This window comes from Hydra viridissima, unplaced genomic scaffold, assembly GCF_058129835.1.
Source record: "Hydra viridissima isolate aposymbiotic clone 2 unplaced genomic scaffold, HvirCarnegie_v1 scaffold_13, whole genome shotgun sequence".
NCBI lineage: Eukaryota > Metazoa > Cnidaria > Hydrozoa > Anthoathecata > Hydridae > Hydra > Hydra viridissima.
Window position 1 is genome coordinate 8,865,816 of NW_028324312.1, and position 18,027 is coordinate 8,883,842.

The window sequence follows — 18,027 nt, forward strand, 5'->3', positions numbered from 1 at the left end:
ATCAGTAGACTTCTTTTTTGTAAATTTATATAGAAAAACATTTACTACAATAATTTATAACTGATTTCAAATCATCGGTGATAAATATCATATATCACATATCATATATAATAATATCGGTGCAGATCGCAAATAAAACAAGCAACAAGTGTTTTTTTTTTTTGTTGTTTTTTTTTTCTAAGGATTATTAATAATCCAGAAATCAATTTCTGGAAAACAAATAAAGATGGCAGATAAAACTTAGCAAAGGTCAGCTTGGGTGCATTTAAACCCAAAAAAACCTATTTTCTTAAATCAAACAATTCGGAGGCATAGTTAAAGTATTTTGAAGTATATTATTTTGGGTTCTATCAGTTTTTGAGAACAATAAAAAAGCTGTAAAAAATCGTAACATATTACAGCCGATTTACGTGGGGCTATTTGAATTCTTCTTTCAAAACACTTTAAACCTTTAAAGGTATAAAGCTTAATATTCTGGAATAAAAATGTTGGCTAACAATACGAGTTTACAAAAAAAATCATTTTCACCAAAATTTCACTTAGGGGCTTTTGCCTTTCAGGTATGGATAACATTAAAATACACAATGAAGGTTTTTTCATAATCCATGAACTTTGTCTAAAACCTACTGTTTTTCGGACTGGTTACAACATCTAAAGCTATTTATTAAAACCACTCAATAATGCAGCATCTTAAATAAGTTCTAAAACTATTTAAAAAAGGGAAGCCAATCTTTGCTTACTAAAAAAATACAAAAACAAAACTCTCTGAGATTGACTTTATTGTCCCTTTGCGGTATGTATTTGTCATAAAGATGAAGAAGAGCTTTCAAGGCGAAGTGATCCATGCGACGTAGATCAATTGTACTCGGTTGTATAGGCATGTATGCCTTAAAAAAGCAGCTAGTTTTCTAACCTTTAAAAAAAACGACTCTAATACCTTAACAGATTAACTGAAAAATGTTTTAACTTTTAGTTGACTTAAATGATAAAGAATATTGAAATGCATCAGTATGAAGCAATGGAGGAGCAGAAAAGAAACGAAAGTTTTGTCCAATAAAAACCCTTGTGAAAAGTTCTAAAATTGAAATCTTGAACAATATTCTGTTGTGTTTGTGTGCTAAAAAAATATTTTTTATCAAGTAGTTGTTGTGATTCTATTTCAACCTTACCTTGTTTAAAAGATCTTGATTACCTTCCATATCGATATACCGACACTATAGATATCTAGCAATCTTAATTTGCAGGAGACGCATATCTATGTAGATAGAGGCAGATCATCTGGCTTGTTATCAGGTCATTCCACTTTTATGATTAGAGCAACATTGTTCATTTATCATTCTACCATTGTGAACATTTGTATAACCCTTGTGACTCTTCATCTTTCCTGACTTTTTCTTCACCTTTAAATTTCATTTCATAAGTAGCTTTATTTTTTGTGTAAAGATTTTTACCTAGAGTAAAATATATTATATAAAATTTTGATTTTATTGGTTCAGAATTTTTTGTAAATAACAAAATGTAAACTAATAATCACAACTTAAAATACTTAAAAGAATGTCGTTTTAAGAGGATACTTACATCCAAAACTTGATTGATAAGATCCATTTAATGCAAACAAAATAAATTCGCTTTTTGCAATTCTAGCTCCATTTTATTAATTCGTTCGACTTAAATCAATACTCAGAAATATCCTTTACGATATTGGTTTAAAATGAGTGAATTAGCTCCATAGAGCATCACTTTTGGTTTGAATACTAACTTAAACCTATTTTTTTTTTTACTTCAGGGGATTTTGCCGAAAAGTCATCTATCAAAACAACTTCCGCACATTTGACCATGAATCAAACCAAAACAACTCCCATCGTTAAAACGAACTCTCTTCTTTGTTAACATCTTTCTTCTTTGTTAACCATGATTGCTATGTAATAACTGCCAATAATAATTGCCATGTATAAAATGTAAAAGATTGTTATAGAAATATTGAAAATAAAAAATGGTGACATTAATAAATTAACAACCAAACAGAAACCATACTGAAGACCTTACTGATCAACTGAACTGAGCATACCGAAAGCCATACTGAACATCCAAACAGAAACCATAAAGAAAGGAACATTTAGTCTAATTTTATCCAGTTTACTTATGCTTCAATATCAGGATTTAATCTCTTTTATTTTAAAAATGACAATAGTTAAAATTCGTTTATTAAATTTGATTTTATAAGGGAGACTTTCACACTTGTTATGTTAAAAACGTTTGTTACGTGAGGTTCGAGGTAATTCATTTTAACGAAGAAAAGCTATTGTTAAGAAGTTATATCCTTACATGCCTGAAATTTGACAGGTGTCGTGGTCAAATCTGCTTTCTAATCATGGTTCGGTCAAGAGCTTTGAGTAGCCTGAAAACTAAAGACTAGAAAATAGTTTCTGTACTTGTAAAGTAAGAGCTACAAGTGTGCATATTGAACTATAGCAAGCAAAAGATAATAAATATCCCTTGTTTAAAAAAGCTCTTGTGGTTATCCCTCTAAACTAATCCCATCTAAAAGCTTAATCACAAACTCAAGTCTCAATTTTGCGGCACAAGCCTCACCACAATCTCAAGTCTCAATTTTGAGGCAAAATTTTTTATTGTTAATCATTCTGACCGGCCTACTTTACCATTCTGCCGAAGAATTTAAAATTAAATGTTTTGGACAAGGTATCCATTTGCAGTATAAAAATGTAGATATGATCACTTATTTCTCCCCCGGTAGGACCCCGGAAGAAAGGTTTTTGGATTTTTATATGAGTAAAATTCAGTTTGACTTTACATACATTTTAAACTTCTGTGCATTTAAAAAAAAAGAAAATTTGTACCCAAAATGTTTTAAAGCTTTTTATTTTTATTTAAATCTCGACGCAAATCTAGACGGCAGCTGTTTATTATATTAAATCCATTTTCTGGTCACATTGAAAAAAAAAAAAAAAAATGGCAGACATTTTTTTAACTTTACCTTCAAATACATTTCATAGAATATGGGAAACTCCTGAAGCCTCGCGATGGGGGGCTAACCATGAATTTTACAACTTAGATTTTAGGTCATGAACTGTATTTACAAAAATATAAATTATTTTTTGCTTCTAAAAGTAACAAGCTGAATGTAAAAACGAGAATAACTGTTTTTTACTTTTAAAGTCTCAAATATATGCAGGGCCGCCGAGAGGGGAGGGCCAAAGGGACAGTTTGTCCCGGGCGGTAGATGTCGATGGGGCGCCAGATGCCAAAGTAAGATAAAAATAGTTTTTAATGAATATATGTGAAATTTAGTAAAATAAAAAGCTTATGTTGTTTTTTGAAAATAATGGACAAAGTAACGTTTTCGAAACTTCTTAGTTTTTTTTGAATTTTTGGACCACTTAAAAAAAACAAAGTATGACTTTTGAACATCATCACATAATTATTATAATATAAACATTATAAGATAACATAACTAACTATGTATATATATATATATATATATATATATATATATATATATATATATATATATATATATATATATATATATATATATATATATATATATATATATATATATATATATATATATATATATATATATACAGGGGCGATTCTAGGAAAAATACGAGGGGGGGTGAAATATGTTAAAAATACCGACTCAAAAATCCTATCCTAAAAATAGATATCGCCACTGTAGAAGGTAATTATATTGCGAGTATCGTATATAAGCAGATTTTAAAAATACTCAAAAAACTTGTTGTTTTTAAATTTTATAAAAATCATATTGAAAAATAATCCATGAAATTTACCGACTCTAACTTTTTTTCAAAAAAATACCGACTTTAAGTTTGATTTTACAATTGCTAGGGGGGTGTAACACCCCCCCACACACCCCCGTAAAATCGCCCCTGTATATATATATATATATATATATATATATTAATATAATTAACATAGTTAACTATTACATAATTAATATAACTAACATAATTAAAATATAGGAAAAATGAGAACTTCTTCTTTCTAGGGCGTGAGTTTTGATTGTTAAAACCAAGAAACAGTCATTGGTTTTCTTTTCTTTTTTTGTGAGATATTTACACTCATACGTAAAATTGTTAGACAAAATTTGTTTTCATGGAATTAAATCGGTTTTAATAACAGCTCTGCATAATGCCTTGAATGGTTGAAACAAAAATAAGATAAGGTTTGCGAGGTATTGGAGTTTTTTTCTCAAATCCTGTAACTTTAATGTCTAAATGTATAAATTATTTTAGATTAGATTCATTTTTGACAACTTATTGCAGAAACATTTATTATTCGTTAAAAACCGTAAAACTAAACGCTGAAGCCTCATACCTGCTGAACTGCAAGAGATTTTTTCGTGATAATTTATGAAACCGAAAGCAAAAAATTGCGGGAAAAGAAAAGTCATACATGATATTTATGTCTGTCGAAATTACAATATTACTTTAGTGAGCTCCATCAATCATTGGAGATCTTAAGTTTATAGTGTTATATGTAATGTTTTTTTTTTCAATACAGAATATTTTCCAATACATTCTTGCAATCAACATTTTATTTGTGCTATTTTATCATATAAACTTTAACTATTAAACTCTTTACAAACAATATATGTAAATCATCTTTAGCAAGCAGACCATATCAAGACTACTGCGCAGGATAAATATACACAATTTGACAAAAAGTTAAGTGCCTTTAGTAAGGATTTAGTACAAGTAGAAGGCGAAGTCAAAGGCCAAGTTGAAAAAAGTGAAAAGCTAAGTGGTGAGTTTTTTTGATAAAGTTTTATATAAATAAATACATACATACATACATACAAACATACATACATACATACATACATACATACATACATATATACATATATATATATATATATATATATATATATATATATATATATATATATACATATATATATATATATATATATATATATATATATATATATATATATATATATATATATATATATATATATATATATATATATATATATATATCTTTATACATGCTGCCTTATACATATAAAGTACTGATTGCTCATCAAAAATTCGCTTAATGGATTAATTTTTTGAAATCATGTTAGTGTAGTTCAGGTAACCAAAGAATAAATTTTCAAATTGTTCAAAAAAATAAATAAAAGTTTCCTAATTTGATTGTTTTATATGTTCCAAATTTGATAAATGATCTAATTTGAAGTTCATGTAATGGTCAAGATAGTGTTAAAAAACTGTCCAATTTGGCAAGATGCAAGTTTCTCCATAATAATATAATCTTAAAGTGAAGAAGATTCTTTTGCTACAGATTAAATTTATTTCAAAAATACTAAAAACAAAACATGTAATATAAATATACTGTTTCAAAAAATCTATTTTTTTGTGGATCCTTTTCTCTACTTGATTAAATGGATAACTAAACCAGAAGAAAAAATATTATAAAACAAACTAACTTGCAAGATGATCAAATTCCATAATTACTTAACTTTAAAGTAATTTTAAAGTTATGACTTTTGAAGTTTAAAATAGGACTTACTCAAAGTAATAAAAAAACAGTCCGATTATTTTCTTTTGTGGTCATTATCTAAAATAAAATAATTATTTAATTCAGTTATGATAAATGAAACTAAAAATTATACAAATAGTTATAAATAAGTTACACAAAGAATTGTGTACTTTTAATCATTCAGAAAATATAGTTTGTTAAAGTTAGCCATTTGCATTACAGAAATGTCCATAGTAAAAATACATTTAAGTGATAACATGATATATTTTATCATCAGTCATAATTTTTTTTCTCCTTAATTTTATTAAGAGTACACCATAACATTATTCTTAAAATCATCAAAGTAAATATTTGTTTTAGTTATATTTTATGCTATTTATAGCTGCTATTGAAAAAGTTGGTGGTGCTTCAGTTAAGTTAGTGAGTGGTATAGTAAATGGGAAATGGCAGGATATGATAACTGGTGCACTTGGTATAATTGGTGGTTTGGCCGCTTTGGCTGGTCCGGTGGGAGCTCTTATTTCATCTATATTGAGCGTAATATCAATGATATTTGGTTTGTTTGGAGGATCACAAGGTATGGCAATATTTTTGTATCTATAAACAAAAAGCTTTCTTTTTTTTTTACATTATTTTGTGCATTTAATTGTATATATATATATATATATATATATATATATATATATATATATATATATATATATATATATATATATATATATATGTAGAGGCAGAAGAAAGTCAAGAAGCCATGCTGAAGAGAGTGATTGATGAAGCCCTAACAAAAGCTCGTGCTGAAGAATTGAAAGCAGATGCTGAAGGTTTGAAGAAGCTGATAATGTCTATTCGAAATTCCATTAACCAATTTCGTGAATCTGGAGAAGTAACTCAAGAACAAGCAAATGAACTGTATAATCAAGTTTTCACGGTTTGTTTACCAATTTTTTTTTGCTTTTTTTTTTTTTAAATTAAATACCTATTACAAAATTTCTAAAATCAAGTATCTTAAAAGAGTGATAGTGTAAGTTATATGAGAAATACACAAATATGTGTTTTAAGTTAGAAATCTGTCTATTTTTGCCTTTTCTTAATGTTAAATGTTCAGACTTTGAACATTATATAAACAATATTTTTGATAATAAATTTATTTTTGCAAAATAAATTAAAAAGTCTGTTGTTTTAGTTGGGAACAATCTAAAACCACCTGTCTTTCTATTACAATTTCCTTTATAAATACAGCAATATGAATAATTCATTTCTGTCCTAGAAATTTCCTCAGTGACATTCTGTATCTAACATCCAAAGTTCTTCTTTTTTATGACTTAATCCACTTTTTAAAGTGTTCCTTTGACTGGGATCAACAACACGGTTTCCTTTCTACTATATTTCATAACTATCTTCATAATAGGACAACATATGGGCAAATTTCAAAACAACTTTCAGTTAACCCTTCCAAAACATTAAATTATTTCATAGATTTACTCTGATAAGAATTATTTCAAAGTCAAATAAAATGAGTTTTTAATGTTTTTTTGTTTTACAATTGTTTGTTACAACTCTTATAGTGAACATTTTAACTTAGAGTTTTCATTTGAATCACACGTTTTTAGAAATTTAAATGAGTGGTACTTCTAAAGGCTTAAAGCTGATTATTTGGAAGTATTCAAGTCTCTATAATAAGCAAATAAAAAGTTTTGACATACTGATTGTTAAAACTTTGATACTTATTTAAAGCTATTTTATATAAAAGGACTAATGCTTAATTGAAATGTCAGCTTGAAATGGCTTCTTTTTGAAAGATTGATTTTGCTTACACACCTTTTTAAAAAAAAGTTAATCTTCCATCTACCAATAAAATTTTATGTGCAGTTTTTACCACTCAGGTCCATTGGACCCGTGGGTTAAATTACATCATGTAACAAAGTTTTTGTCCTTGAGATGAATCACCTCTATATATGCATTCATGGCACTAATATCAATTGTTTTGTGAAAAACAATCATAGGCCACTGTTTTATGCTGTATATTTGTGCCATTTTATCCATGCTATCTTTATTTTTTTTATTTCCATAATAGCTACTGGTTTCCAATTGCTACCATATACTCAGTTACCTTCTGCATTTATCCATTTCATAATAATTTCCAAAAGTGGTTTACTAAAATAAATAAAAAATGATGATAATATGAATCCACTTCACAATTTAAAACCTTGTGGGTTCTACTTTTTCTTGCAAAATTTTGTGTTGAGTGTGCCTTGTGGTCCAACAAATCAATAGCGTACCAAATGTGTTAATTATTGTTTTATGTTTTATTTCATTATTTTTTCTTAAATGTTATTCTAAATTATAACAAATAAATTTGTAAAAATAATAAAATTAGTTTAGAAACAAACTTATCTCTCAAAACTTTTATTCAAAAAAAAAAACTAATTATCAAATGTTGACACAAGTTAACTAACTCTGAACTGAAAAGTGTATTTTATGGTATATACAAAAGATAAGTATCTTAGACTCAGTTTTGCTATATAAACATTTGGCCACCACTTTGATATCGTTTTACAGACACGTGTCCTAATAATTTATAAGAGAAATAGATATTTATGTAGCTTGTATATGTGTTTATAAACTCTGAAGATATATATTTTAAATAAAAGTCCATTAAACCCTTATTCGCTAAATATTAAAAACAAATAGTAACTTCAACTAATTGCATAAAAAGGTTAGTCCATTATAAAAAAAATCAGAAAACCTTAAAACTTTCAATGAATATGTAAAGGTCAAAATTGTTAAACTGAATATTGCAATCAGGTAGATGGAACGTTAAGAATGTAGCTTGTTAAGTTTTCATGAAAATGTGTAACCAAATTGACCAACCAATCAAAAAAAGTTTTTTTAACAACTGATGAAATAAGATGAAAAAGTTATAAAAAGTTACAGTTTTATGGTGTAAAATATTTTGATTAAAAAATTATTACCTTTAAAGTTATTACTTTTAATAATAATAATAATAATAATAATAATAATAATAATAATAATAATAATAATAATAATAATAATAATGATAATAATAATAATAATAATAATAATAATAATAATAATAATAATAATAATAATAATAATAATAATAATAATAATAATAATAATAATAATAATAATAATAATAATAATAATAATAATAATAATAATAATAATAATAATAATAATAATAATAATAATAATAATAATAATAATAATAATAATAATAATAATAATAATAATAATAATAATAATAGTAAATCATTTTATTATTAATAATGATAATTTCTAACTTACATGGATCTATACCTTAAAAGAAGTATCAGCCATTTTTCAAAATACCTTTTTGTATAAAAAGACAGACATTTCTTTTTGTATCAAACAACAGTTGGTAAAAATAATTATTCAAAAGATTATAAAATTATTGGAAACTGATAAATTTTTATGAAATATAATTTATTTGACTTGAATCTGTTTATTGCAATATCCTATGTGATATATGAAACAACTGTGTGAAGTTTAATGGTTGTAATATGTAATATTATATGAACTTTAATGTGGATTATCCAAGTTCTTAAGTTAGATTTTTACATGATGATTGTTTAGAGATTTGAAATATTCCTAAATATATTCATACATGTTGTTTTTTTCCAAAGTTGATCATAAGCAAGAAAGTGCATTAAAATAGCAGTATAAGCAGGGGTTTGATGCTCGATAATCCACCCAAACATCCAAGAGTAAAAAAGCAAGCATTTAGGGTTTTTGTTCAGATTCTTATTTTTATTACCTTTAAAATTAATGAAATAGATTTAAGAAGAAAATTAACCTACTTAATTATGTTTTTAAATTGATAATGAAACAGATTGGAATATATATATACTTCTTGATTGATATGATTCCATACTCTCCTTAGTAAGTATTAACTTAACACAAAAAGGTTATAAACTTCATTTAAGCTTAATGTGAAAGTTCATATCTTGATCTCTAATCGGTAAATATACTGCCTTGTTTTTAAATTTGTAGAAATGGTACAAATGGTTATAAATCAACACAAGCATGATCAAGTTTACACAAGTTTTTTATTAACCATAATTTATCAATTCATTCTTTTGTGATTCTTGATTCTTGATTTGTGATTTATGCAAAGTGTTAAAATAATTGCTAAAGCTTGACTTTTCAGACTTTAAAAATTGTAAGCATGTTAAGTGGTTTGAGTGAACCTTTTTTTTTCAGGGTTTGACTTTCTTTGGCAAATTGAAGTACCAAATTAATGAATACTGCGACTGCTCAGTTACTAATGTTATAATACCTCAAGAAGCCAGAACAAAGTCTAACAGATGTTTGGAGTTTGTCAATCTGTACTCTGATCTCTCCATATATCGTCTGTTACTTATTACTGATATGGCTAGTCTTTTCAGTTCTGTAGATTTAAACTCAACTTCAAACAATCTTCTATCACTAACTGAAAAAGAAAAAGTTTCTGACAAAGATGTTATTATGTTCTTATTTGATCCAATCAATAATCAGTATGTTATATTTGGATTTTTTATTCAGTGCTTGGTTTGGTTTTCATAATGTCTTACAAAATGTTTCTGTCTTCTAACATTGCTAGAAAAGTTTTGAAAGTTTAGAAATATAGAAGATTTCTTTTTTACATTACTTATTCTGTTGCATGATTTCAGTTCATTTATAGTTATCTTTGTATAATTTGTTATGAAAACAATATGTAGTTTGAACAAGATAAAGTGGAAAAATAATCCACCATATTTCAACAGAATGTTTAAATATAGTGGATTTAGTTATATAAGGCAAGAAGGTTTGAAGGGTGGTAATATTTTTTGATATAGTGGCATTGTCTGATATAGTGGAAAGTTAAAGACAGCTTTTTAAAAGATGATTCTGCAGTTAAAGTAAACTCAATTTAAACTGATATTTAAATTGAGAACAAGTAATTGATCATGCGTTCAAAGGATCAAAGATATTTTTCAATTTCATTTTTTGTTTTTGTAATTGTAAAAAGTATAAGTAAAGTTTGCATGTCAATCAGTTAAGTTTAGGCGAGATCTTACTAGTATTCACCTTTAAAATTAATGTGTAGAAATATTGATCATTATGCATTTATCCTACGTATGTGATCCATAAGGGAGAAAGTAAGGAAAAACAAACAAAACAGAAGTTTAAACTCTACTCAGAAGTTTTTCTTGTAGAAACATTGTTAAAACATATTAAAAGAAACTGGCAACATGTATGAAAGGATAAAAAAATTTTCTTTTAAATGGGATCACAGTATTTGCATATAAAAGGAAGCAGTTCTTTTTTTTTACCAACAAAGAAATTAATCTGAATTTAATTCTACTTTGTGATTAGCTAAACAGTTTAATTGATGTTAGTGTAAATATGGGTGAGCTTATTGTTATCTGTTTTTGTTTTTTAATTTAAACTTTCTTTATAGACGCCAACGATTTTGCATATCTCAATACTTTAGTGCACCAGGTAAATATCCAACCATTCAAGTATATTCTAATGTATTAAGAGCAATACCTGAAGGGAAAAATGTTTCCAGAGATGCTGTTATTTGTTCAAGAACGGAGTTAACTGGGTTATGCTTCAAGTTAGAAAATCAAGAATATCTAAGTAGTGACTTAGATGATTGGGTTAATAATATTAAATCATTGTTTGTTGCAGGTAATATTTGTTTTTAGTTTTAGTTATCATAACTTCACATTTATGAAAGATCTTGTTAGTACCAATAAATTGTTTTAGCTACAAATTTGTCTATATTTTTAACATTTCTAATATCTCAACTCCAAGTAAATGATCAAACCAACTTTTAACATGTATATTTGCTGGCCCTACAATTTGATGGCTACATATTTTAGTATTATGCTTAATTTGCTGGGCCTACAATTCGATGGCTACATACTTTAGTATTATGCTTAATTTAGGTGGAAATTATCTTCATAAAGCTTATTTATTCATATTTTTAACAAACGTAGCTTTATTGCATTTGTTCATGCTTGTGGTGTTTTAGATTTTATAAATGCATCTGTGCATCTGTTATTATTATTATTTTTTTTTTATGTATTTTTAAGATTTTTATGCCTGATTAATAGCTGGAACTTAACACTCCTAAGTTTTTAAATTTAGGAGCATTAAGCTCCAACTATTTCAAATATATTGTAAACTTAATCAAATTGTTGAGCATCTTAGAAATAAAGCCTAGTTAAAAAACTCACAACGTTTTTAACAAATTTAGGAGCATTAAGCTCCAACTATTTCAAATATACTGTAAACTTAATCAAATTGTTGAGCATCTTAGAAATAAAGCCTAGTTAAAAACTCACAACGTTTTTAACAAATTTTAAGAGAATCTTATTCTTGAATTAGTTTTGTTTTCTGCTCATCTTTGTTGTCTTTATTTTTATTCTTGGTTTTTTTTGCAAAAGTTTTACTTTTCATAAGTTTGTTCAATAACAATCTCTAAAACTTCATCCAATTATTTGTTTTTGGAAATATCTGTTTATTTTGCTTTCATTTTTGTCAATGATTTTTCATAATTTTGAATAATATTTCTTAATTAAGTGCTTCTTTAAAATTTTCTTTTTCTACATTGAAACATTTAAATTGAGTTTGAAAGGTTTTATAAATTTGTTTTTAAGATAAATTTCAAGTTATTGGTTACAGTGAAGATAATCACAAAGGTAATTTGTTTTTTATGTCATCTTCATCTTTATTTGTGTTTTTGATTTAATACTCTACTAGTAAACAACTAAATGGTGTCTTTAGAAATTGATTGAAAAGAGTTTGTTAAAAAATGATTGAAAAGTTTGTCTTAAACAGATTTTTCTCCAGAGCTCAGATATCCCTGCTTCTTTAAATTTCTTTAAGTTTAAATGAGTTAAGTACTTAAGTCAGGCTGTCCATTCTTAAGTTTATCATAAAAGCTTAATGCAGTTTCACTTGTGTATTAGGGCGGTACTTATAGACAAGATATTTTAAAAGTAAAATGTATTTAGTGGTCTTAACCACTAAATTTGTTCCTTTTGCTATTAAAAGTTGATTAAAAAGAGTTTGTTTAAAGATTTCAAAGTTAGCCTTTCAAGTTTCAAATAGACTCAAAATATGGCTCAAATTTTATTAACAAAATATATGACTCAAAGTTTCTTATGACTCAAAGTTTTTATACTAATTAAAGAGTATCTTCTTTGAGGCATAAAAAAAACTTTTTTCTGTTAAAAATAGTTTTTTCTCTTAAACTTGAAGTTGAGTTTAAACTTCATAGAATATCGGAAACATTACCTATATAGTAGTAGCATACAAGTTATAGATTCCCTCAGTTGAATTTTAAATTTTTGAGTGAATAAATTTTTTTTTTTTTTTGACCATAAAAAACTTAGCTACTCTTAGCTTTTGGAATAACTTTAAAAAAGTAGTAAATATTTTCTATTTTTTTATTCTATTTTATTTTTTTAATTTAAACATATACATAGGAGTTGTATATGGACCGTTTGTTGGGCCCACTGTAATTGGATTGACACCAGGAACTTGGAAATCTATCAAAATAAGTGAAACAGAAAAAAGTGCCCAGAATATGGTTCGTGTATGTGAAAAATCCAACTTTGAGCAGGTAATTTATCCACCAATAACACTTGCAATCAACTTAGCAATTCAACCATGAGATCATCCAACCTAACAATGTTTTCAGACATCTTACTACAAATGTAAAAAGTTTTTGACAAATTTATAATCATTTAGTAATATCAATAACTAATTAACAAGTTATAAACTATTGACAATTTACTATGATTAAGACTTCTGCATGCAACTGTTTGTTGAAAACCTGTTGAAACTAGTTTATAGAAGAGGAAAAGTAAAGTTGTCATTATGTTGCTAAGTAACCAACTGACAAAGTATACTTAAATGGATATTTAATAGAATATTTTCAATTTTATATTCTTATAGCTCAATTTTTTATGAGATTAATGTATCACTAAAATTTTGTGTCATTTAAGACAACAAATAAAACATTTAAATTTAATATTTTAATTTGATTCTTTTTTATTATAAGTTAATAGTTAAACCTAATTCTTTACATGACATAGTTCATTGAGTTTTTACATTTTTATCTAACATTTTTGACTATCTTCTCAAAACAGGAGGGATATAATTCCAAGTAAAATGAAAAAACTTTACAAACTGCATTTTGAACATTGTTTTAATTTTATAAAGTTCATTAAAACACCATAACTAACCAAAGTGCTTAAAACAAATCTGGCCAGCAGAGGGTGCAAATGACATATCAAATTTTCACTAGTAATCGGACCATATACTTGAGTGAAGTGAAATATCTGACTGGCATTTTCTGACAGAAATTTTAAAAGTTTATTTTGCTGTACTTTGCAATCAATCAAGAAGCTCATCCCTTTCATCGCTGAGCATCACTGTGATAACACACCCTGTAAATATTAACAGCTACAATCATCTGAAAGGATCAACTTTGCTCAGCTTCAACTGGACCAAAGTTTGCAAGAAGAAAATATAGAGATTTTCTCCAATCTTCATGCTTTTTTGCTTTATTTGGCAATTTAAAAAAATGTCCTTTATGCAACAAGGATTTAATAGTTTTATTCTGAAATTTCATTATTTCATTATTTTCAGGTTAATTTGTCTTTATGCTTAAGGGGAAGGGGGTTGACTGGATAAGATTTATCCCCTAATTATTTAAAATGAAATATTTGAAACTTTGTGCATGTAAGGAATTTGATTTTGCGTGCATGGATGTGTGAGTGCATATGCATTCACATACTTGAACCAATACTGTTTGGCGTAATTACAAAATTGATAAATTGGTGATTAAGTTGAATTATGTGACTTTAAAAAATATTCTATTCACCTAAACCACTGCCCAACTATGATTTTGTTTCAAAACCAAAACTTGTTATTTCTTATGTATTTCCACTTGCTCAATTCAAAAATGATATTAAAAATTGAATATTAGCTCTAGTTTAAGAAATAAAAGCAAGAATTTTCTCTCAAGGGTATAAGTTTTTATTTTTTATTTATTTTCGACTATCCATAATGTTTTATTCATGTTTAAATTTGTGATATGAGTTATGTGTGTTTGCTAAAGTTTCTGGCCTGATTTGTTCTTAGTTTTTTTTTTCGTTTACCTGTGTAGAATTTGACAAAATCAACATGCCAAGTTATATGTAAATTTTGTGGAAAATTTTTATTAAATTTGTGGTGAAATAACATTTTCATCATAGAAAATAACTATGAAATCTCTTGTGAAGACTGCTTACCAGTATTACTTCAGTATGAAGGTAGAGGACCTGGATAACTCATGAGTTCCACATATATATCCTGTAACTCTTGTTCAGTTACACTATGAGAATGGTTGAAAAATAAAAAAAGATCTTTGGTTTTTGCTGTTCCTATGGTATGGAAGGAGCCTAAAAACCATACAGATGAATGCTATTTCTGCTTAATCCACCCATTAAAGTAGGTTTGTAAATGAAGAAAGTAGGAACAGTTAAGTATGCAAATCTTACATCTGCCATTCAACAGCATTTCACATTCAGATAGTTTACCAGTTCCTACTTCACCACAAAATAATGAGTTAGAAGCAGAAAATGAATTAGAAATATAAGAAAAAGAAAAAAACAAACCTTCCACATCAAATGATCCAAGATTTTTTTTTAAAAAATGTAACACATAGATTGAGTCAAGCAGAATTAATTGATCTTGTTTGAGATCTGGATTTGTCACAGAAAAAGGCAGAACTTCTAGGATGTTTTCTTTTTTGAGAAGAAAAATAATCTTATTGTTTGGATTGGTTTCTTTGGATTAATGAATCGTCTCAATTTGAACTATGATTTAACTGAATGGAGATTATTTATAGACTCATCCAAACTAAGCTTGAAATCAGTATTATTGCACAATGGAAACTGTCTTCCTTCTGTTGGCTTGCAGCTCACATGCAAAAGAGACAAAAGAGACTAATGTAAGCATGAAAGTTCTCCTCAACTCAATAAGTCATAACAAACACAAATGGAATATTTGTGATGATCTAAAAGTAATTGCTATAGTTTTAGGAATGCAATAAGGGTATACTAAATACAGTTGCTTTTTGTGTATGTGGGACAGTAGAGACAGATTACATTACATAAAAGACTACATAAAAGAAGACTTGGCTGCAAGATGAAATACAGATGAAAAAAATGTAATTGCTCAACCACTCATGGATCCAAAAGATATTCTTCCTCCACTCTTATATATTAAGTTGGGTTTAATGAAAAATTTCGTCAAAGATATGAACAAAGAAAGACAGGCTTTTAGGTATTCAAGAAACAAATTTCTAAAAAAAAGTGATGCAAAAGTTAAAGAGTGTATTTTTGTTGGGCCACAAATATGTCAACTTATGAATGATCCTTCATTTGATGATGTTTTAAAGGGGCAAGAAAAGGAAACTTAGGAGGCTCAAAACAAAAGTGATGATAACTACATTGAATTGGTAACAGTACTTCTGAATAAATACCATCAACCAGAATATAACATGTCCCTCAAGATTCATTTTCTTCACTTACACCTAGAATTTTTTCCCCCCAGTTGTGGAGTTGTTAGTGATGAACATAGGGAAAGGTTCCACCAAAATATTTCTGTAATAGAAGGTATTAGGTATTAGGCTATGCTTGCTTTTAAGTTATTGTTGGTTTGTGTGCAGGGATGTTCCAGAACTCCATAAAAGAGGAAAGCAAAAGATCATGATCTTATGACAATACCTCATAATCATCTTTATATCTAATAGCTTGATGATCACGATTTCTTTAAAACTGTTAGAATATATCCTAAGTGAAAAAAAACCAAATGTACTTTAAATATTATTAGAATATGTAAATTATATACCATATTGCTCTGTTGCAAATTAACTGAAATACTAATTTGTTACTATTGTATATCTCAGAAACTAGAGCTAATAAAAAATTTTTGTTGTCATTTTCTTTTTTCTCAGCTTAACCCATTTGAGACGTTTTTTTTTTAAGGAAGTATGCCATCTTTCAAAGTCTTTCATCTGTTTTTCGACAATTACTCAACGTAAGGACTTCTTTTGTGTCTTGCCATTTTACAAATAGCAGTCCATCTTTACTGCACTGAAACACATATTCGCCTCTTTTCAGCTTTCTATTGATTTTAGGTAAATTTTTTTGTTGCACATTCCTAAAGCGTCATCAACAAATAAAAATATATGCATTTCAAACAAATTTAACTCACAGAAGGCATCTAGATCAGCTATTTAATTTAGTGATATATATATATTTATGTACCGAGAGTCTCAAAAGGGCTAAATTAGTATGATTTCAATAAAAAACTTAAGGGTGCAAAAAAAAAAAAATTTTTTGTTGCCTTGTGCATTTCAATAAAAAAATATTGTATTTTTGTCAGTTTTATACAAATTCAATGAGCATTTTTTTCTTTTTTCATTTAAATCAGCTTGTTCTTTTGGAAATCACACCATGATTTCAGGACTGCTGTTAACCTTTGCTAACATCTGAAAAAATCATTTTAAACCATAAATTAAGGATGTAGAATCATTAGGAAAATATCAGTTTTGTGTTAATTTTACCATGAAACTTGAAATCAGACAATTTTAAAAGATTTTAAAAGCAGCTTTAACTATTCTCACTTTGTCTGAATACCCCCTGAATTGTCTCTAAAAGGATTTATTCAGTCCTTTTAGATGGTGTTAGCTATTAGTATTTACAGGGTGTGATAATGAATATCTTATGATCTTTACCTAACCTTAACTTAACAGGATCACATCACACAAATAGCTGTTTTCACTCCTTCATGAGAAAAACAATTAATTTTGTTACAAATTTTATAAACCACCAACAACACCTTAATATTATCCAATTGAAAATTTTTGGCAGATAATTTTGCTAAAGATAACCTATTAAATGTACTTGAAAATTACCTTATTAATAGTTTTTGCACCGTTTAGACTGACAGGCAAAAAATCTTAATTGGCTTCACAAATGTGGAAAAAACAGGGAAAGTAACATAAAAAAAAAGAAAAATTTAGTGCAACAAAGGAGAAAAACTTTATCGAAATTTTTTTGGCAAAATATTATGCGCAGTTTTAGTGATCATACATAGGGTTAGGTCATTGTAACTGTAATTGTAAAAATTAAATACAATTACATATTACAATACAATAATATTGTATTGTAATATTACAGAAACAATAAAAAAATTTTATTTTGGTATTGTATTGCTGTGATGAAAAACAATTACAATAAGTATTGTATTGTTTTTTTTCTAACAATACAATAAAATTCGAGAACTATTGTATTGTTTTGTTTTAATGAATTACATTTACAATAACTACTGTATTGTTTTGATGAAAACAATTACAATAACTAATGTAGTGTATTACTTTACATTAAAGTAGAAAAGCTAACGTATTTTAACGCATTTATATTCATC

At 27.0% G+C, this 18,027-nt stretch overlaps 1 protein-coding gene across 1 annotated transcript in view; it reads left to right on the top strand.

Annotated features, from left to right (window-relative positions):
- LOC145186255 (uncharacterized) overlaps positions 1-18,027 on the top strand; it is a 31,248-nt gene that overhangs the window by 1,619 nt on the left and 11,602 nt on the right. Inside the window, exons 3-9 of the mRNA XM_090070162.1 lie at positions 4,653-4,788; positions 5,912-6,106; positions 6,258-6,457; positions 9,775-10,067; positions 10,994-11,226; positions 12,201-12,242; positions 13,032-13,168. Coding sequence (XP_089926288.1) covers positions 4,653-4,788; positions 5,912-6,106; positions 6,258-6,457; positions 9,775-10,067; positions 10,994-11,226; positions 12,201-12,242; positions 13,032-13,168 — 1,236 coding nt within the window. The remainder of the gene's footprint in view (positions 1-4,652; positions 4,789-5,911; positions 6,107-6,257; positions 6,458-9,774; positions 10,068-10,993; positions 11,227-12,200; positions 12,243-13,031; positions 13,169-18,027) is intronic.